The sequence below is a fragment of the Oncorhynchus tshawytscha genome, linkage group LG03 (genome assembly GCF_018296145.1).
Source record: "Oncorhynchus tshawytscha isolate Ot180627B linkage group LG03, Otsh_v2.0, whole genome shotgun sequence".
Lineage (NCBI taxonomy): Eukaryota > Metazoa > Chordata > Actinopteri > Salmoniformes > Salmonidae > Oncorhynchus > Oncorhynchus tshawytscha.
In genome coordinates, this window is record NC_056431.1 from 68,078,634 (window position 1) to 68,101,133 (window position 22,500).

The window sequence follows — 22,500 nt, forward strand, 5'->3', positions numbered from 1 at the left end:
CATTTATTAGGATCCCCACTAGACACTGAAAAAGCATCAGCCACTCTTCCTGGGGTCCACATGAAACATGACATCATACATATTGACTAACATTATTAGTCAAGGACTGAAATACATCCATTTGAAACGTCACAGCCTACATATCAGTACATACACACAATATCTAGGTCTAATACATAATACAGTGCAAATGATACAAATATACTGTATATAAAATGGCTGTGTCTCTTCACAGTCCCCTTCGTGCAGTAAGGTGATCTTTTATCTTTTTAAAAAAACTGGTTTTATTACTAGCTTGAGTTACCTGGGGTGGCAGAGATTTCCATGTATTGATAGCTCTATTTAATACTGTGTGTTCCCAGTATGGTACCTTCAACACATCAATACCTCACACAAAGACCAATAATGATGCAGTCCATCTCTATTCAACTTTGAGCCTGGAAAGACAGACATGCACGTACATCAAAGTGCGATACGTGCTGCTTTGTTCCTGACCAACTGCAATTTACCTATGTCCTTTGCCGCACATGACCAGACAGCTGGGCAGAAGTCCAGGTGCGACAAAACTAGGGCCTGTGGGATCTGTCTGGTTGACTGAGATGTCAAGAAGGCAGAGCAACGTCCTGTCATGGTCAGACCTCTTCCCATTTTAGCAACCAATGAATCTATATGTTTTGACCTTGAAAGCTTGCTATTTGTATTCTTATTTATTAGGGATCTACTCTTCCTGGGGTCCAAACAAACACTATCTAGGGTTACACCCAGCAGTTTAGTCTCCTCACCTTGCTCAATAGCCACTTTATTCAATAATAGATCTAAACAAGGTTTAGGGTTGAGCGAGTGATTTGTCCCAAAAATGATGAGATATTTATCACCAGCCTATTGCTAGTTACCCATTCTAGAACTGACTAGAGCTCTATGTTAAGTCTCATTTATTTATTTTACTGTTGCAGCCGACGTGTATACTGTTGAGTCGTCACCGTACATAGACACACAGGCTTTATTCAAGGTCAGTGGAAGGTCATTAGTAAAAACAGGAAACAATAATGACCCAAACCGGCTGCCCTGCGGTAACCAAAACCCTCTGTGTTCTATTAGATAGGTAACTCTCAATCCATAATAAGGCAGAGGATGCAAATCCATAATACCTAAGTTTTTCCAGCAATTAGGTTATGATCAATGACATCAAAAGCTGCACTGAAGTCAAACAAAACAGCTCTCACAATCTTCTTACTATCAATTTCTTTCAGCCAATCATCAGTCATTTGTGTCAGTGCTGAGCATATTGAGCCCTTCCCTGTAAACATGCTGAAAGTCTGTTGTTCAATTCGTTTTCTGTGAAATATTTTTTTATTTGATCAAACACCATTTTCTCACAAAAGTTTGCTAAGCACTTGTAACAGGCTGATTGGTTGGCTGTTTGAACCATTAAAGGGTGCTTTGCTATTCTTGGCTAGTGGAATGACCTTTGACTCCCTCCATGTCTGAGGGCACACCGTCTTCTAGGCTTAAATTGAAGATGTGGGAAACAGGAGTCACAATGTATTCTGCTACCAACCTCAGCAATTTATCATCCCGGTTGTCGGTACCAGGAGGTTTGTCCTTGTTTATAGATAGCAACAATTGTTTCACCTCTTCCACACCCACGTTGTGGAACTCAAAACTACACTACTTGTCTTTCATTATTTGGTCTATTATGCATAAGTATAAAGGCTAAGCATTTGTTGTTTGCATGTCTTACTCACCTCAAGTGGATGGCAATATCAAAGGGTTTTGTTATGAACAAGCTATCTGTCTCAATGAGATGGAGCCGAGTTTGCTTTTTTTCCTAGAAATTTTCTACAGAGCTTTTTTACTATTATTCTTTATATCATTTATGTTTGTGCTATAGTATAGTTTCTTATTTTTGTTTAGTTTAGTTACTGAATTTCTCAATATTCTGTATGTTTACCAGTCTGCTGTATTATCAGACTTATTTGCTATTCCCTTTGCCTCATCCCTCGCAGCCATCTAGTTTTTCAATTCATCATCTACCCATGGAGATTTGGAAGATCTAACAGTCAGTTTCTTCATCCACGCATGTCTATCAGTAACCAGAAGAAGCAGTTTCATAAATGCTTAGTTTTAGCGTCCAGATGTTTCTCAATACACACATCAGACCAACAAATATGTTTCATATCTTCGACATGGAAATCATTGCAAAACCTCTTGCATGATCGTTTATGCTCAAGGGCACATCGACATCGACAGATTTTGCCCAGATTTGTATTGAGCAGTCATACACTGTGTGGCCCTATTTCATGAACCCACACATTGTCTGTCCAAGATCAAATACAAAGACATGAAAATATGTTCCTTCTTAAAGTGATGGTAGAGAGGTTTTGTAAAAAAAATAATGTTTTCCTGCAATTCGTATGATATGTTACGAATTTGTAAGTGCTTAATGTCCTCTTCAATCTCTTTAACCAGTTGAGTCTCTGTTCTCTAATCAGCTGTGTGAGTGGGGGCCACTGTTGTAATGTTTCTGTTAAGGAGGGATTATGGTGTGTGCTTAAGTAATGGTCTTGGGGTGATTGGGTGAGGTTAGAGTTGTCACTGTTCCCTGGTTACGGTCCCATAGAGTGGTCATGATCATCAAACAGCTGTTAGTTTAGTTCTACAGTTTAGTGGTTAGCTCATCAGCTGCTCAAACCTCTCCATGTTCACCTTCCTCATGACAAAGGCCTTGTGAGTCTTCTTCAGCATGCCCAATGTGTTCAGGAGCACCACGCCATGTGGTCGCTCTCACTGTGACGAAGGCGTCATCAATTGCCGCCGCCATAGCGTAGGAGTCACATGACACAAGTCCCATACTGTCAACCATCTGCGCCTGGGAGTGCTCGCTGTAGGACTCCTCCATAGTGTTACGGAAGATCCGGGCTATGAAGCAAGCCTTCTCTGACACCTGAGCCAGCCAGCCATCACACCAAGACTGTAGAGTGGAACCAGAACACAAAAATATCAATCACAATGTTGAAGGTATTGGTTGTATTTTATCATTTATTCAGGACGATGTAAGCTGCTTCCGTGATGGCGGTCGAAGTTGTACTCCGCACACACTGTGGTGTTTCCTCATTAAAGCCTATGGCAATCCACCCATTAATCTATACATTTACCATTCATTTACCAGATACGCTGACCTGAAGCAAATAAATCATAGCCCTTACACTCTGTGTTGTCTCCCATGATGTAGAGGCCTTTGAGTTGGCTGGGAAGGGAGGGTTCCATCCTTACAGCCAGAGCAAGGTTGGTGAGGGGAGCCGTGGCCACCAGAGATCTCTCGCTGACATTTGTGTCCACAATATCCGGGCCATGGAAGTGTTCCGAACTGACCACATTCTCAAGGATGAGCTTGGCAGCACCTCAGAATATGGGGATCTACAACACGGAACACAGAGTGGTCAGAACCCCGCAAATTAGAACATTACAGTATTCCCTCTACGCTTTCACTTCATGTGAATTCAATCTTAGAGCCCGGGCCTGTGTCAGTGGGGCAAAAACAAGTCTGGGTGCCAATCGGTTTCTTATAGCGACTACTTTGTTGTTGTCATGGCAACATGTGGTGTAAACTCCAGCCTCTCTCCACAGTTCTGCTTTGCTCACTCTGCTACGTCTCAATTCAATAGAACAGCATGTCAAATCAGTTCTCTCTTTCCAGAGCTCTAATTGAGTAGAGCTCCACTGGCATGTGTCTGAGACGGAGATAACAACAGTGTATTGTCAGAGAGGTCAACAGACACTACATAGCATCCTTCCACAACATGTGATCTCTTACTGTTAAATGCATATTCTATGCACCATGTGATGATGTAAGCACATTCCTTTGGGTGTTTGTTTACAGAGAAAAAGCTGCCTTGACAATTCTATCTAAATAAACCATATGAATCTCATTGCCAGGGTCTTACATCATCTACCTTTTAACAATAAAATTACTGAACACAACAACACTATACAGTGCCTTCTGGAAAGTACTTAGACCCCTTGACTTTATCCACAGTTTGTTACGTTACAGCCTTATTCTAAAATGTATTAAATTGTTTATTAAATTGCATTTTTTCTCATTTATAATAAAAATAATGACAGAAGTATCACAGTTACATTAGTCTTCAGACCCTTTACTCAGTAATTTGTTGAAGCACCTTTGTAGTACCTCTCCTGTCCTATTCGGTGTCCTGTGTGAATCTAGGTGTGCGTTCTCTAATTCTCTCTTTCTCTCTTTCTCTCTCTCTCTCTCTGAGGACCTGAGCCCTAGGACCATGCCCCAGGAATACCTGACATGATGACTCCTTGCTGTCCCCAGTCCACCTGGCCGTGCTGCTGCTCCAGTTTCAACTGACCTGAGCCCTAGGACCATGCCCCAGGACTACCTGACATGATGACTCCTTGCCGTCCCCAGTCCACCTGGCCGTGCTGCTGCTCCAGTTTCAACTGTTCTGCCTTATTATTATTTGACCATGCTGGTCATTTATGAACATTTGAACATCTTGGCCATGCTCTGTTATAATCTCCACCCGGCACAGCCAGAAGAGGACTGGCCACCCCACATAGCCTGGTTCCTCTCTAGGTTTCTTCCTAGGTTTTGGCCTTTCTAGGGAGTTTTTCCTAGCCACCGTGCTTCTACACCTGCATTGCTTGCTGTTTGGGGTTTTAGGCTGGGTTTCTGTACAGCACTTTGAGATATCAGCTGATGTACGAAGGGCTATATAAATAAATTTGATTTGATTTGTCAGTGATTACAGCCGCAACTCTTCTTGGATATAACGCCACAAGCTTGGCAACTCTGTATTTGGGGAGTTTCTCCCATTCTTCTCTGCAGATCCTCTCAAGCTCTGTCAGGTTGGATGGGAGCGTTACTGCACAGCTATTTTCAGGTCTCTCCAGAGATGTTCCATCAGGTTCAAGTCCGGGCTCTGGCTGGACCGGTGCCTTTTGGCAAAATCCAAGCGGGCTGTCATGTGCCTTTTACTGAGGAGAGCCTTCCACTGTCAACTGTGGTACCTTTTATAGGCAGTTCTGTGCCTTTCCAAATCATGTTCAATCAATTGAATTTACCACATGTGGACTCCAATCAAGTTATAGAAACATCTAAAGGATGATCAATGGAAACAGGATGCACCTGAGCTCAATTTTTTTTTTTTTAAATACATTTGTGAAAATGTATTAAAACCTGTTTTTGCTTTGTCATTATGGGATATTGTGTACAGATTGCTGAGGATCTGTATTTATTTCATCCATGTTAGAAAAAGACTATAATGCAAAAAATTTGGAAAACGTCATGAGGTCTGAATACTTCATAGAGTTCAGTGTGTCAAATCGGAGAGCTTGTTGTCCGGCCTCTGGCAGTCTCTAAGGGGGTACCACAGGGTTCAGTTCTCGGGCCGACTCTTTTCTCTGTATATATAAATGATGTCGCTCTTGCTGCGGGTGATTCCTTGATCCACCTCTACTCAGACGACACCATTCTGTTTACATATGGCCCTTCTTTGGACACTGTGTTAACAAACCTCCAAACGAGCTTCAATGCCATACAACACTCCTTCCGTGACCTCCAACTGCTCTTAAACGCTAGTAAAACTAAATGCATGCTTTTCAACCGATCTCTGCCGGCACCCGCCCGCCCGACTAGCATCACCACTCTGGACGGTTCTGACTTAGAATATGTGGACAACTACAAATACCTAGCTGTCTGGTTAGACTGTAAACTCTCCTTCCAGACTCACATTAAGCATCTCCAATCCAAAATTAAATCTAGAATCGGCTTCCTATTTCGCAACAAAGCCTCTTTCACTCATGCTGCCAAACATACCCTCGTAAAACTGACTATCCTACCAATCCTCGACTTCTGTGATGTCATTTACAAAATAGCCTCCAACACTCTACTCAGCAAACTGGATGCAGTCTATCACAGTGACATCTGTTTTGTCACCAAAGCCCCATATACCACCCACCACTGCGACCTGTATGCTCTCGTCGGCTGGCCCTCTCTACATATTCATCGCCAGACCCACTGGCTCCAGGTCATCTATAAGTCTTCTATAGGTCATCTATAAGTCTGCTAGGTAAAGTTCCGCCTTATCTCAGCTTACTGGTCACCATAACAACACCCACCTGTAGACCACGCTCCAGCAGGTACATCTCACTGGTCATCCCCAAAGCCAAGATCTCCTTTGGCCGCCTTTCCTTCCAGTTCTCTGCTGCCAATGACTGGAACGAATTGCAAAAATTGCTGAAGTTGGAGACTCATATCTCCTTCACTAACTTTAAGCATCAGCTATCTGAGCAGCTCACCGATCGCTGCAGCTGTACACAGCCCATCTGTAAATAGCCCATCTACCTATCTCATCCCATATTGTTTTTTTGTTTCTTTTTGCTCTTTTGCACACCAGTAATTCTACTTGCACATCATCATCTGCACATCTATCACTCCAGTGTTCATTTGCTAAATTGTAATTACTTCACTACTATGGCCTATTTATTGCCTTACCTCCTTACGCCATTTGCACACACTGTATATTGATTTTTTCTATTGTTATTGACTGTACGTTTGTTTATGTGTAACTCTGTGTTGTTGTTTTTTGTTGCACTGCTTTGCTTTATCTTGGCCAGTGTCACGTTCTGACCTTAGTTCCTTTGTGATGTCTTTGTTTTAGTTAGTCAGGGCGTGAGTTGGGTGGGCAGTCTATGTTCTTTTTTCTATGATTTGGTATTTCTGTGTTTGGCCTGGTATGGTTCTCAATCAGAGGCAGCTGTCAATCGTTGTCCCTGATTGAGAACCATACTTAGGCAGCCTGTTTTCACCCTTGAGTTGTGGGTGATTATTTTCTGTTTCGTATCTGTTACCAGACAGAACTGTTTCGGTTTCATTTCGTTCTGTTGTTGGTTTCGTATTTTAGTGTTCTGAGTTCTATTAAAGAATATGAACACTTACCATGCTGCGCATTGGTCCTCACCTTCTTCCACCACAGACAACCGTTACAGCCAGGTCACAGATGTAAATGAGAACTGGTCTCAACTGGCCTACCTGGTTAAATAGAGGTGAAATAAAATAAATAATAAATAAATAATACTTTCCAAAGGCACTGTACCTCCAGTCTGTTACATGCTTGAAGCACCCGCAGCGTGTTATTGCACACATTCTCCACATTGGTGTTGCCATGGACACAGGTGATGCAGGATGTCTACATTAGGGGCGGCCAGGGCCATCATGGCTATCATTACTACTCCTCTTGGAGCATAGAACACAGGGTGAGACAGATCAAATATAACCTAGCCACTATGATACATTAACACAGAGACAGATCAAATATATCCTAGCCACTATGATACATTAACACAGAGACAGATCAAATATATCCTAGCCAATATGATACATTAACACAGAGGCAGAGCAAATATAACCTAGCTAAGATACATTAACATACATTAACACAGAGACAGATCAAATATATCCTAGCCAATATGATACATTAACACAGAGGCAGAGCAAATATAACCTAGCTAAGATACATTAACATACATTAACACAGAGACAGATCAAATATAACCTAGCCACTATGATACATTAACACAGAGACAGATCAAATATAACCTAGCCACTATGATACATTAACACAGAGACAGATCAAATATAACCTAGCTAAGATACATTAACACAGAGGCAGAGCAAATATAACCTAGCTAAGATACATTAACACAGAGACAGATCAAATATAACCTAGCTAAGATACATTAACACAGAGACAGATCAAATATAACCTAGCCACTATGATACATTAACACAGAGACAGATCAAATATAACCTAGCCACTATGATACATTAACACAGAGACAGATCAAACATATCCTAGCCACTATGTTACATTAACACAGAGACAGATCAAACATAACCTAGCCAATATGATACATTAACACAGAGACAGATCAAATATAACCTAGCTAAGATACATTAACATACATTAACACAGAGGCAGATCAAATATAACCTAGCCACTATGATACATTAACACAGAGACAGATCAAACATATCCTAGCCACTATGTTACATTAACACAGAGACAGATCAAATATAACCTAGCCACTATGATACATTAACACAGAGACAGATCAAACATATCCTAGCCACTATGTTACATTAACACAGAGACAGATCAAACATAACCTAGCCAATATGATACATTAACACAGAGACAGATCAAACATAACCTAGCCAATATGATACATTAACACAGAGACAGAGCAAATATAACCTAGCTAAGATACATTAACATACATTAACACAGAGGCAGATCAAATATAACCTAGCCACTATGATACATTAACACAGAGACAGATCAAATATAACCTAGTCAATATGATACAAGCTCAGCACATGCCCTGAATGTACAAAGCACGTGCCCTGAATGTACAATATACATGTACAGCAGCAGAATGTACAGTTGTGGCCAGAAGTTTTGAGAATGACACAAATATTAATTTTCACACAGTCCGCTGCCTCAGTTTGTATGATGGCAATTTGCATATACTCCAGAATGTTATGAAGAGTGATCAGATGAATTGCAATTAATTGCAAAGTCCCTCTTTGCCATGCAAATGAACTGATTCCCCCCCAAAAACATTTCCACTGCATTTCAGCCCTGCCACAAAAGGACCAGCTGACATCAAGTCAGTCATTCTCTCGTTAACACAGGTTAACACAGGACCTTGAAATGCTTCTTACGAAGCCACTCCTTCATTGCCCGGGCGGTGTGTTTGGGATCATTGTCATGCTGAAAGACCCAGCCACATTTCATCTTCAATGCCCTTGCTGATGGAAGGAGGTTTTCACTCAAAATCTCACGATACATGACCCTATTCATTCTTTCCTTTACACGGATCAGTCGTCCTGGTCCCTTTGCAGAAAAACAGCCCCAAAGCATGATGTTTCCACCCCCATGCTTCACAGTAAGTATGGTGTTCTTTGGATGCAACTCAGCATTCTTTGTCCTCCAAACACAACGAGTTGAGTTTTTACCAAAAAGTTCTATTTTGGTTTCATCTGACCATATGACATTCTCCCAATCTTCTTCTGGATAATACAAATGCTCTCTAGCAAACTTCAGACGGGCCTGGACATGTACTGGCTTAAGCAGGGGGACACGTCTGGCACTGCAGGATTTGAGTCCCTGGCGGCGTAGTGTGTTACTGATGGTAGTCTTTGTTACTTTGGTCCCAGCTCTCTGCAGGTCATTCACTAGGTCCCCCCGTGTGGTTCTGGGATTTGAGATGAGATCTTGCATGGAGCCCCAGATCGAGGGAGATTATCAGTGGTCTTGTATGTCTTCCATTTCCTAATAATTTCCACATGCAGACCATGTGTATGTGACAAATCAAATTTGATTTGATTTGATTTGACATGCAGACAGACAGACTATAAAGACCAGAGGTATACTTTACATATCACAGACATGCAGACAGACAGACTATAAAGACCAGAGGTATACTTTACATATCACAGACATGCAGACAGACAGACTTTAAAGACCAGAGGTATACTTTACATATCACAGACATGCAGACAGACTATAAAGACCGGAGGTATACTTTACATATCACAGACATGCAGACAGACAGACAGACTATAAAGACCGGAGGTATACTTTACATATCACAGACATGCAGACAGACAGACTTTAAAGACCAGAGGTATACTTTACATATCACAGACATGCAGACAGACAGACAGACAGACAGACTATAAAGACCAGAGGTATACTTTACATATCACAGACATGCAGACAGACAGACAGACAGACAGACTATAAAGACCAGAGGTATACTTTACATATCACAGACATGCAGACAGACTATAAAGACCAGAGGTATACTTTACATATCACAGACATGCAGACAGACAGACAGACAGACAGACAGACAGAATATAAAGACCAGAGGTATACTTTACATATCACAGACATGCAGACAGACAGACAGACAGACAGACAGACAGACAGACAGACAGACAGACAGACTATAAAGACCAGAGGTATACTTTACATATCACAGACATGCAGACAGACAGACAGACAGACAGACAGAATATAAAGACCAGAGGTATACTTTACATATCACAGACATGCAGACAGACAGACAGACTATAAAGACCGGAGGTATACTTTACATATCACAGACATGCAGACAGACAGACAGACTATAAAGACCGGAGGTATACTTTACATATCACAGACATGCAGACAGACAGACTATAAAGACCAGAGGTATACTTTACATATCACAGACATGCAGACAGACAGACAGACAGACAGACAGACTATAAAGACCAGAGGTATACTTTACATATCACAGACATGCAGACAGACAGACAGACAGACAGACTATAAAGACCAGAGGTATACTTTACATATCACAGACATGCAGACAGACAGACAGACAGACAGACAGACAGACAGACAGACAGACTATAAAGACCAGAGGTATACTTTACATATCACAGACATGCAGACAGACAGACTATAAAGACCAGAGGTATACTTTACATATCACAGACATGCAGACAGACTATAAAGACCAGAGGTATACTTTACATATCACAGACATGCAGACAGACTATAAAGACCAGAGGTATACTTTACATATCACAGACATGCAGACAGAATATAAAGACCAGAGGTATACTTTACATATCACAGACATGCAGACAGACAGACTATAAAGACCAGAGGTATACTTTACATATCACAGACATGCAGACAGACAGAATATAAAGACCAGAGGTATACTTTACATATCACAGACATGCAGACAGACAGACAGACTATAAAGACCAGAGGTATACTTTACATATCACAGACATGCAGACAGACAGAATATAAAGACCAGAGGTATACTTTACATATCACAGACATGCAGACAGACAGACAGAATATAAAGACCAGAGGTATACTTTACATATCACAGACATGCAGACAGAATATAAAGACCAGAGGTATACTTTACATATCACAGACATGCAGACAGACAGACTATAAAGACCAGAGGTATACTTTACATATCACAGACATGCAGACAGACAGACTATAAAGACCAGAGGTATACTTTACATATCACAGACAGACAGACAGACAGACTATAAAGACCAGAGGTATACTTTACATATCACAGACATGCAGACAGACAGACAGACAGACTATAAAGACCAGAGGTATACTTTACATATCACAGACATGCAGACAGACAGACTATAAAGACCAGAGGTATACTTTACATATCACAGACATGCAGACAGACTATAAAGACCAGAGGTATACTTTACATATCACAGACATGCAGACAGACTATAAAGACCAGAGGTATACTTTACATATCACAGACAGAGACAGACAGACCAGATAAAGACAGACAGACAGACTATAAAGACCAGAGGTATACAGACATAGACAGACAGACAGACAGACAGACAGACAGACTATAAAGACCAGAGGTATACTTTACATATCACAGACATGCAGACAGACTATAAAGACCAGAGGTATACTTTACATATCACAGACAGACAGACAGACTATAAAGACCAGAGGTATACTTTACATATCACAGACATGCAGACAGACAGACAGACAGACAGACAGACAGACTATAAAGACCAGAGGTATACTTTACATATCACAGACAGACAGACAGACTATAAAGACCAGAGGTATACTTTACATATCACAGACATGCAGACAGACTATAAAGACCAGAGGTATACTTTACATATCACAGACAGACAGACAGACAGACAGACTATAAAGACCAGAGGTATACTTTACATATCACAGACATGCAGACAGACTATAAAGACCAGAGGTATACTTTACATATCACAGACAGACAGACAGACAGACAGACAGACTATAAAGACCAGAGGTATACTTTACATATCACAGACAGAGACAGACAGACTATAAAGACCAGAGGTATACTTTACATATCACAGACAGACAGACAGACAGACAGACAGACTATAAAGACCAGAGGTATACTTTACATATCACAGACAGACAGACAGACAGACAGACAGACTATAAAGACAGGAGACATACTTTACATATCACAGACAGACAGACAGACAGACAGACAGACTATAAAGACCAGAGGTATACTTTACATATCACAGACATGCAGACAGACTATAAAGACCAGAGGTATACTTTACATATCACAGACAGACAGACAGACTATAAAGACCAGAGGTATACTTTACATATCACAGACAGACAGACAGACAGACAGACAGACAGACTATAAAGACCAGAGGTATACTTTACATATCACAGACAGACAGACAGACAGACAGACAGACAGACTATAAAGACCGGAGGTATACTTTACATATCACAGACAGACAGACAGACAGACAGACAGACTATAAAGACCAGAGGTATACTTTACATATCACAGACAGACAGACAGACAGACTATAAAGACCAGAGGTATACTTTACATATCACAGACAGACAGACAGACTATAAAGACCAGAGGTATACTTTACATATCACAGACAGACAGACAGACAGACTATAAAGACCAGAGGTATACTTTACATATCACAGACATGCAGACAGACAGACTATAAAGACCAGAGGTATACTTTACATATCACAGACATGCAGACAGACTATAAAGACCAGAGGTATACTTTACATATCACAGACAGACAGACAGACTATAAAGACCAGAGGTATACTTTACATATCACAGACAGACAGACAGACTATAAAGACCAGAGGTATACTTTACATATCACAGACATGCAGACAGACAGACAGACAGACAGACTATAAAGACCAGAGGTATACTTTACATATCACAGACATGCAGACAGACTATAAAGACCAGAGGTATACTTTACATATCACAGACAGACAGACAGACTATAAAGACCAGAGGTATACTTTACATATCACAGACATGCAGACAGACAGACAGACAGACAGACAGACTATAAAGACCAGAGGTATACTTTACATATCACAGACAGACAGACAGACAGACTATAAAGACCAGAGGTATACTTTACATATCACAGACAGACAGACAGACTATAAAGACCAGAGGTATACTTTACATATCACAGACAGACAGACAGACAGACAGACAGACAGACTATAAAGACCAGAGGTATACTTTACATATCACAGACAGACAGACAGACAGACAGACAGACTATAAAGACCAGAGGTATACTTTACATATCACAGACAGACAGACAGACAGACAGACAGACAGACTATAAAGACCAGAGGTATACTTTACATATCACAGACATGCAGACAGACTAGACTAAAAGACCAGAGGTATACTTTACATATCACAGACAGACAGACAGACAGACAGACTATAAAGACCAGAGGTATACTTTACATATCACAGACATGCAGACAGACTATAAAGACCAGAGGTATACTTTACATATCACAGACAGACAGACAGACAGACAGACAGACTATAAAGACCAGAGGTATACTTTACATATCACAGACAGACAGACAGACTATAAAGACCAGAGGTATACTTTACATATCACAGACATGCAGACAGACTATAAAGACCAGAGGTATACTTTACATATCACAGACAGACAGACAGACTATAAAGACCAGAGGTATACTTTACATATCACAGACATGCAGACAGACAGACAGACAGACAGACTATAAAGACCAGAGGTATACTTTACATATCACAGACATGCAGACAGACTATAAAGACCAGAGGTATACTTTACATATCACAGACAGAGACAGACAGACTATAAAGACCAGAGGTATACTTTACATATCACAGACATGCAGACAGACAGACAGACAGACAGACTATAAAGACCAGAGGTATACTTTACATATCACAGACAGACAGACAGACTATAAAGACCAGAGGTATACTTTACATATCACAGACAGAGACAGACAGACTATAAAGACCAGAGGTATACTTTACATATCACAGACAGACAGACAGACTATAAAGACCAGAGGTATACTTTACATATCACAGACAGACAGACAGACTATAAAGACCAGAGGTATACTTTACATATCACAGACATGCAGACAGACAGACAGACAGACAGACTATAAAGACCAGAGGTATACTTTACATATCACAGACATGCAGACAGACTATAAAGACCAGAGGTATACTTTACATATCACAGACATGACAGACAGACTATAAAGACCAGAGGTATACTTTACATATCACAGACAGACAGACAGACAGACAGACTATAAAGACCAGAGGTATACTTTACATATCACAGACAGACAGACAGACAGACAGACTATAAAGACCAGAGGTATACTTTACATATCACAGACATGCAGACAGACAGACTATAAAGACCAGAGGTATACTTTACATATCACAGACATGCAGACAGACAGACTATAAAGACCAGACAGGACAGACTAAAGACCAGAGGTACTTTACATATCACAGACATGACAGACAGACTATAAAGACCAGAGGTATACTTTACATATCACAGACAGACAGACAGACTATAAAGACCAGAGGTATACTTTACATATCACAGACAGACAGACAGACAGACAGACAGACAGACTATAAAGACCAGAGGTATACTTTACATATCACAGACAGACAGACAGACAGACAGACAGACATGACAGACAGAATATAAAGACCAGAGGTATACTTTACATATCACAGACATGCAGACAGACTATAAAGACCAGAGGTATACTTTACATATCACAGACATGCAGACAGACAGACAGACAGACAGACTATAAAGACCAGAGGTATACTTTACATATCACAGACAGACAGACAGACAGACAGACAGACAGACTATAAAGACCAGAGGTATACTTTACATATCACAGACAGACAGACAGACAGACAGACATGCAGACAGAATATAAAGACCAGAGGTATACTTTACATATCACAGACATGCAGACAGAATATAAAGACCAGAGGTATACTTTACATATCACAGACATGCAGACAGACAGACTATAAAGACCAGAGGTATACTTTACATATCACAGACATGCAGACAGACAGACTATAAAGACCAGAGGTATACTTTACATATCACAGACATGCAGACAGACTATAAAGACCAGAGGTATACTTTACATATCACAGACATGCAGACAGACAGACTATAAAGACCAGAGGTATACTTTACATATCACAGACATGCAGACAGACAGACAGACAGACAGACTATAAAGACCAGAGGTATACTTTACATATCACAGACATGCAGACAGACAGAATATAAAGACCAGAGGTATACTTTACATATCACAGACATGCAGACAGACAGACTATAAAGACCAGAGGTATACTTTACATATCACAGACATGCAGACAGACAGAATATAAAGACCAGAGGTATACTTTACATATCACAGACATGCAGACAGACAGACAGACAGACAGACAGACAGACAGACTATAAAGACCAGAGGTATACTTTACATATCACAGACATGCAGACAGACAGACATGCAGACAGACTATAAAGACCAGAGGTATACTTTACATATCACAGACATGCAGACAGACAGACTATAAAGACCAGAGGTATACTTTACATATCACAGACAGACAGACATGCAGACAGAATATAAAGACCAGAGGTATACTTTACATATCACAGACATGACAGACAGACAGACTATAAAGACCAGAGGTATACTTTACATATCACAGACATGCAGACAGACAGACTATAAAGACCAGAGGTATACTTTACATATCACAGACATGACATGCAGACAGACTATAAAGACCAGAGGTATACTTTACATATCACAGACATGCAGACAGACAGACTATAAAGACCAGAGGTATACTTTACATATCACAGACATGCAGACAGACAGACTATAAAGACCAGAGGTATACTTTACATATCACAGACATGCAGACAGACAGACTATAAAGACCAGAGGTATACTTTACATATCACAGACATGCAGACAGACAGACAGACTATAAAGACCAGAGGTATACTTTACATATCACAGACATGCAGACAGACAGACTATAAAGACCAGAGGTATACTTTACATATCACAGACATGCAGACAGACAGACTATAAAGACCAGAGGTATACTTTACATATCACAGACAGACAGACATGCAGACAGAATATAAAGACCAGAGGTATACTTTACATATCACAGACATGCAGACAGACAGACTATAAAGACCAGAGGTATACTTTACATATCACAGACATGCAGACAGACTATAAAGACCAGAGGTATACTTTACATATCACAGACAGCAGACAGACTATAAAGACCAGAGGTATACTTTACATATCACAGACATGCAGACAGACTATAAAGACCAGAGGTATACTTTACATATCACAGACAGACAGACATGCAGACAGAATATAAAGACCAGAGGTATACGTTACATATCACAGACATGCAGACAGACTATAAAGACCAGAGGTATACTTTACATATCACAGACATGCAGACAGACAGAATATAAAGACCAGAGGTATACTTTACATATCACAGAATATGGTGAAACAGTTTACTGCTCATATTTTAATTTTAAATTACAGAGTTGAGGGGGAAAGCACATTTTACAGCAAAGCCTGTACCTGTACAGATACAGATGTTTTCACCTGAAAGTGTGTGGCTCAATACATACAAAGAAAATACATACATGTCAAATTAAATGGATAAAACTCGCAGCATTTTGGCAACTTTTTTCAGCAATTTTCAGTGCATCAATCAGCATCAATAATATTCAGCAAAATAAAGTTGAAAAATGTTTTCCTAAATAAAAATAAACTGTCTCTGTAATGTGCAATAAAAGCTATAGATAAACATGGAAACAGAAGCTAGTGAGGGGTTCACAGTACAATTTAACATATAACGCTGTGCATTGTAAACAGACTTCTTTCTATGCAGTGTACCAGTCCATTATATCCAAACGTACAATAATAATGTAAGGCTTTTCTATCTAACGCATTCAACAGTAAGACACTTCTGTTTCTGTCCATCGGATTACAAATATAGCCATGATTTGTTGCTCCTGTGGTGGTCCAGTCCGCCAGGCGCCCTCTGCAGCGTCAGAGTGAGTTAGCTTCTATCAGTGTTGTAGTATTCCTCTGGGGTTCTTAAAAGAGATGAAACTCGCAGAGAAAAGCTGCCCACATAATATTTCTTATAACACTGGTCCTTACTCTAAGCTAATATGTTATAGTTTGACTGAGTCTATTGTTTGATTTAAAGTTAATATGCCTACCACCTAGGTCATGGATCTAAACAGTACTTTATGAACAGACAGGGGTTGGGGGAAGTGCAAGATTTGGACACTATGTTATTTTTCAGTTGAATACAATCTACAAGCATGTGATCATATATTTGAATTGAGTTGTTTTTGGATGAATTTGGTTGTGTGTGAACCCCATCCATGCTTGCATCTAATATAATGGAGCATTGTACCATGCACTCAATGACAAGATATACAACATAAAATAAACATGCAGTGGCCAAGGGAAAGATGAACCTTGTCACTACAACTGTTTGACTCAGTAGAAAAACCAAAACACAGCATAGTGGCGCTCCATTTTGCACTAACCCTGTCCAGTAGCTGCATTATCATATACGTTTGGGATGGGTCTTCATACATCACAGATACAAGTGTCTACATCTAATCCTTGTGTATAATCATGAGCAAATAACACACTGATGCTCTGTACACAAAGGTTTTGTTCTCTTTAAATTGACTTAAGAGTAATTTTCACTTTGAAGTTCCATGAGAGACAGTGGTAAGAACCCAGGTCACATGATAACCAAAACAACTGCAGCTCTAGAACTAAAGTTTTTTTTACATCAATACAATCTGTGACAATGTATTTCAAAAGCTGTTTTTAAGTTGTTGTTGTTGTGTGCGTGTAGTGGTTCTCATGCCATAACGCAGAGATACTAATCGCAAAGGAGAGGGAAGCGCTATCAATCTACCACAGATAACATCAACAGTGAGTCAGCACTTATAGAAAGGGATCGGTTGCTTTCATGAAGTTATTTTGTTTTTATGTTGTTGCTGACGTTGACATTGTCTTGTCTCTGTCCCCTTCTATTGGCTACTTTGAGAGATGGGCAGCTGTCCAATCAGGTATCTACTTTCCCATAGGTGCCCTCAGGGGGGCGGTACTGTTTGGGAAAGGCCTTCAGCTGGAGGGAGTTGAAGGCGTATTTACGACATCCTACATTCTTCATGGTGTTCTCTCGTCTGCAGCCCTCACTGTCGGAAGGAGGAGAGGAGAGGAAAGAGAAGGAGGGGGAGGGGAGGGTAGAATAGGGAGGGGAGCAGAGAGGAGAGAAGGAGAGAGGGAGAGGAGAGAAAAGGAGAGGAGAGAGACGGAAAGGAGGGTAGAGCGAATGAGAGGGGAAGGAGAGGAAAGAGAATGAGAGGGGGGAGGGGAGGGAAGAGGCCAGGAGAGAGAAGGATAGGGGGAGGGTTTAAAAGATCAATTGGAGATGGAGTTATATTACATAAAGTTATTATAAACATGGACAGAATTCTTTATTTTCTTCTAATTCTACATGGTAGACGTTACAATGTCTTGTCTCTTTTTGTTCAGGCAGTTGTGTGGCTGGCTCACCTGCGCATGCAGTCGAGGGCCTGGAAGAAGACCTGTGGGGCCATGGCGTGCTCCTGCTGGAGTATCAGACACTGCTCCAGGGTTAGAGACATGGCTGTACGATCCTTAGCACTCTTACAGCTGGTGAAACGCACGCCGTTCAGACGCCGACACACCTGGGAAGGGAGAGAGCGAGAGACAGGGAGAGAGAGAGAAAGAAGTGGGGAGCAGAGGAGAATGGGTGAGAGTAGAGAGTCAGGCAAAGACTTCAGCTCATTCAGAGTGCTACAAAATAGGATCTTGTGGAGAGAGAGAGAGAAAAAGGGGAGCATGTCTCTACCTCCGCTGCCTGCCACAGGATCTCTACGTTCTTGCTCTTCCTGGCACTGATGTTCTGACTCAGCAGCTTCAGCAGCTCAGGCAGGCTGGTCTGACTACGGGTACGAGGGAGGCCTGAAGAGGAGAGAGAAGAGAGGATTATTGCACTGACGTACATTTTAGGAACCCGGTTGTTGTCCACTTAATTAGGGGTTGAGGTTAAGATGAGGTTGTGTATGACTCACAGTCCTCAGGCAGGACCTCTTTGTACTGGTCGTAGTAGGAGCTGAGACGAGCCATACTCTCCATGTTAATCACCTCCTGGAGAGATGTGTCTCCAAACCTATAAATACACAGATCGACAGACAGACAGACAGACAGACAGACAGATTGTATTTTATTCACGGTATTGCTCATTAAGCAAAGATACAACACATCAGCATTTTTTAACAAGCACCTCGTGCAACTCGTGATTATTGGAGGTAACTTTCATCAATCAAATGGTATTACCACAAATATTAGCTGGCTGCCGTTGCCATGGTAACACACCTTTTGACTACCCCTCTCTTACATTGTGCTGATGGTCCTCCCTCCACCACCTCTCCTCCCTCTCTCCATCACCTCTCGTCCCTCCCTCCATCCATCACCTCTCGTCCCTCCCTCCATCCATCACCTCTCGTCCCTCCCTCCATCCATCACCTCTCCTCCCTCCATCCATCCATCACCTCCCTCCCTCCCTCCCTCCCTCCCTCCCTCCCTCCCTCCCTCCCTCCCTCCCTCCCTCCCTCCCTCCCTCCCTCCCTCCCTCCCTCCCTCCCTCCCTCCCTCCCTCCCCCGCCATCACCTCTCCTCCCTCCACCACCCCTCCATCACCTATCGTCCATCCCTCCATCCATCTATCACCTCCCTCCCTCCCTCCACCACCCCCTCCATCACCTCTCCTCCCTCCATCCACTCTCCTCCCCCATCACCTCCATCACCTCTCCTACCTCCACCCTCCAACACCCCTCCACCCTCCATCACCCCTCCATCACCTCTCCTCCCTCCATCACCTCTCCTCATCTTTCCTCCCCTCTCCTCTCTCGTTCACTCACTTCTCTGCCAGTGTCTGCTGTTCATTGATTCCCACATTGAAGAGAACAGGCTGCACCCGCAGCAGCATGCCGTTCTGGATCTCCCGCGGCAACGCATCAAACATCGGCGCTGGTAACGGAACCCTGACGTTGAAGCCGTCCCGGTTCCCAGTGATGACAGGCAGCATGTCTGGGCCGAAGACCGAGGTTGCCTGGGTGACTTTCAAGGTGACGTTCCGCAGATCCATCACGCCAACACTCATGTCCTCCAACATGGCCAGCTCATCCCCTTTAAGATTGAAGAGAACAAGTGGTCAGAGTAGGTTTCAGTAGTCATAATTTAAGAGTAAGGGGTCAAAGTAGGTTTCAGTGGTCATAATTTAAGAGTAAGGGGTCAGAGTAGGTTTCAGTTCCTCCCCTTTCAGATTGAAGAGAGAAAGGGGTCAGAGTAGGTTTCAGTGGTCATGATTTAAGAGAAAGGGGTCAGAGTAGGTTTCAGTGGTCATAATTTAAGAGAAAGGGGTCAGAGTAGGTTTCAGTGGTCATAATTTAAGAGTAAGGGGTCAGAGTAGGTTTCAGTGGTCATAATTTAAGAGTAAGGGATCAGAGTAGGTTTCAGTGGTCATAATTTAAGACTAAGGGGTCAGAGTAGGTTTCAGTGGTCATCATTTAAGAGTAAGGGGTCAGAGTAGGTTTCAGTGGTCATAATTTAAGAGTAAGGGATCAGAGTAGGTTTCAGTGGTCATGATTTAAGAGAAAGGGGTCAGAGTAGGTTTCAGTTGTCATTTAAAAAATAAAAAAGTGGGTTTCAAATCAACATAATCATGTGTGCCTGTGTGTGTGTATTTTCATTAAAGAAAACACAAGAACGCACACATGCACACACACACACACACACACACACACACACACACACACACACACACACACACACACACACACACACACACACACACACACACACAGGCAGGCAGGAGGTTACCATAGGTGCTAAGCAGGCCCTCATGCTGGACCAGCAGGCCGATGGTGTGGAGTTGCCTGAGGAAGCCGTCGTCACAGAGACAGTTCCTCAGCTTGATGACGAAGCCACAGATCAGAGCTGACAGCTACATAGTGGAAAACACCAATGCAACTGTCAATAACCTATACAACTATAATCATCTATATAATCATCTGTCAAACATCTATAATAACAATGTTATTGATCAATTCAATAACAATGTATATTACAGAACAGCAATTAAATCCATCTAGTTATGCTGCAGTGCAAGAGTGGTGTTGTGTGAGTGTGTACACACACATGCATGTACCTGCGCGTGTGTGTGTGTGTGTGTGTAGTAAACCCACCGTCTGACAGAAGACCACATCTCTTCGGTACTGTAGCGTGAGGTTCATGGCGATGGTGGGAGCACTGTCCTGCATTAGGAGGAACACCATGGACTTCTTAGCCTTGTCACTCATCAGAGACACACACTCTGACAGGGTGGTCAGGAGAGGGTACAACGCATCACTCCATTCACCTGGTACAGACAGGAGAGAGGTTATACAGTATATATGCACAGACATTTACACACACACACACACACACACACACACACACACACACACACACACACACACACACACACACACACACACACACACACACACACACACTCCTACCTGGGGAGGGCTTTTCTTTTTCTATGTCTGGGCTGCTGTCTAGAGGGGAGAGAAGAGCATAACATCAGTGTTATGACATCAGTGTTTATGTCTGCTAGTTAAAGAATTATGTTACAATATAGAACAGTCAAAGTGGCCGTGAACCTACAGTGCTTTTGTCTTTCATGGTTTGATTGACATGTGGTGCTCAGATGAGGGAATGATGACAATGATGATGATGGAGGAAGAAGAGGTGATGAAGATGACGATCCAGGGTGTATCCAGAAGGCTTCCCTGTTTCCATGGATACCTCATGGGATTCACACACATTCACTTTTATCCCCTAACCTCAACTTCTAAACCAATACACCCACCCGGCCACACATCCACCCACCCACCCATCCATCAATCATTCCCAAACACAGGTTTTTGGACATTTTTGCAAATGCATTACAAATAAAAAACTGAAATACCTTCCCTCAATCAGTTAGTTTGAAAATCAGGAATGTCTAGTTAAATATCCTATTTCACTTCAATAGATCCATTTGACTAGTATGTGAATGTATGTGCATGTTTACTTCTCTTAGTAATGGAGTTGGTCAGCTGCTGAGCATCCAGGAACACATCCTCACTGCTGCTGTCACTCTGCAGCCTGTCTTTGGCCAGCAGTCTTTCCACCCTCTGGATCACACAGTCCAGACTCTTATCTACATTTAACCACACCTTCTCCTGGAGGGTAGAGAGGGTGGGTCAGAGGGCCGGGTGGAGGGAGAGCGTCACAGAAAGATAGAGGG

General features: G+C 41.9%; 1 protein-coding gene across 7 annotated transcripts in view; it reads right to left on the reverse strand.

The window, feature by feature from the left end:
* Positions 1-16,611: 16,611 nt before the first annotated feature.
* The window catches only part of LOC112224627 (inositol polyphosphate-4-phosphatase type I A-like), a 48,442-nt gene continuing 42,553 nt past the window's right edge, over positions 16,612-22,500 (reverse strand). For 6 of the 7 annotated variants that reach the window (XM_042319877.1, XM_042319879.1, XM_042319878.1 and 3 more), the window contains 10 exons: positions 22,285-22,435; positions 21,876-22,016; positions 21,728-21,766; positions 21,413-21,585; positions 21,048-21,171; positions 20,087-20,354; positions 19,238-19,335; positions 19,015-19,127; positions 18,696-18,850; positions 16,612-18,334 (listed from right to left, as the gene is read on the reverse strand). In XM_042319877.1, coding sequence (XP_042175811.1) covers positions 18,202-18,334; positions 18,696-18,850; positions 19,015-19,127; positions 19,238-19,335; positions 20,087-20,354; positions 21,048-21,171; positions 21,413-21,585; positions 21,728-21,766; positions 21,876-22,016; positions 22,285-22,435 — 1,395 coding nt within the window. In that variant the 3' untranslated portion in view covers positions 16,612-18,201. The remainder of the gene's footprint in view (positions 18,335-18,695; positions 18,851-19,014; positions 19,128-19,237; positions 19,336-20,086; positions 20,355-21,047; positions 21,172-21,412; positions 21,586-21,727; positions 21,767-21,875; positions 22,017-22,284; positions 22,436-22,500) is intronic. The other variant, XM_042319880.1, reaches the window with a different exon arrangement.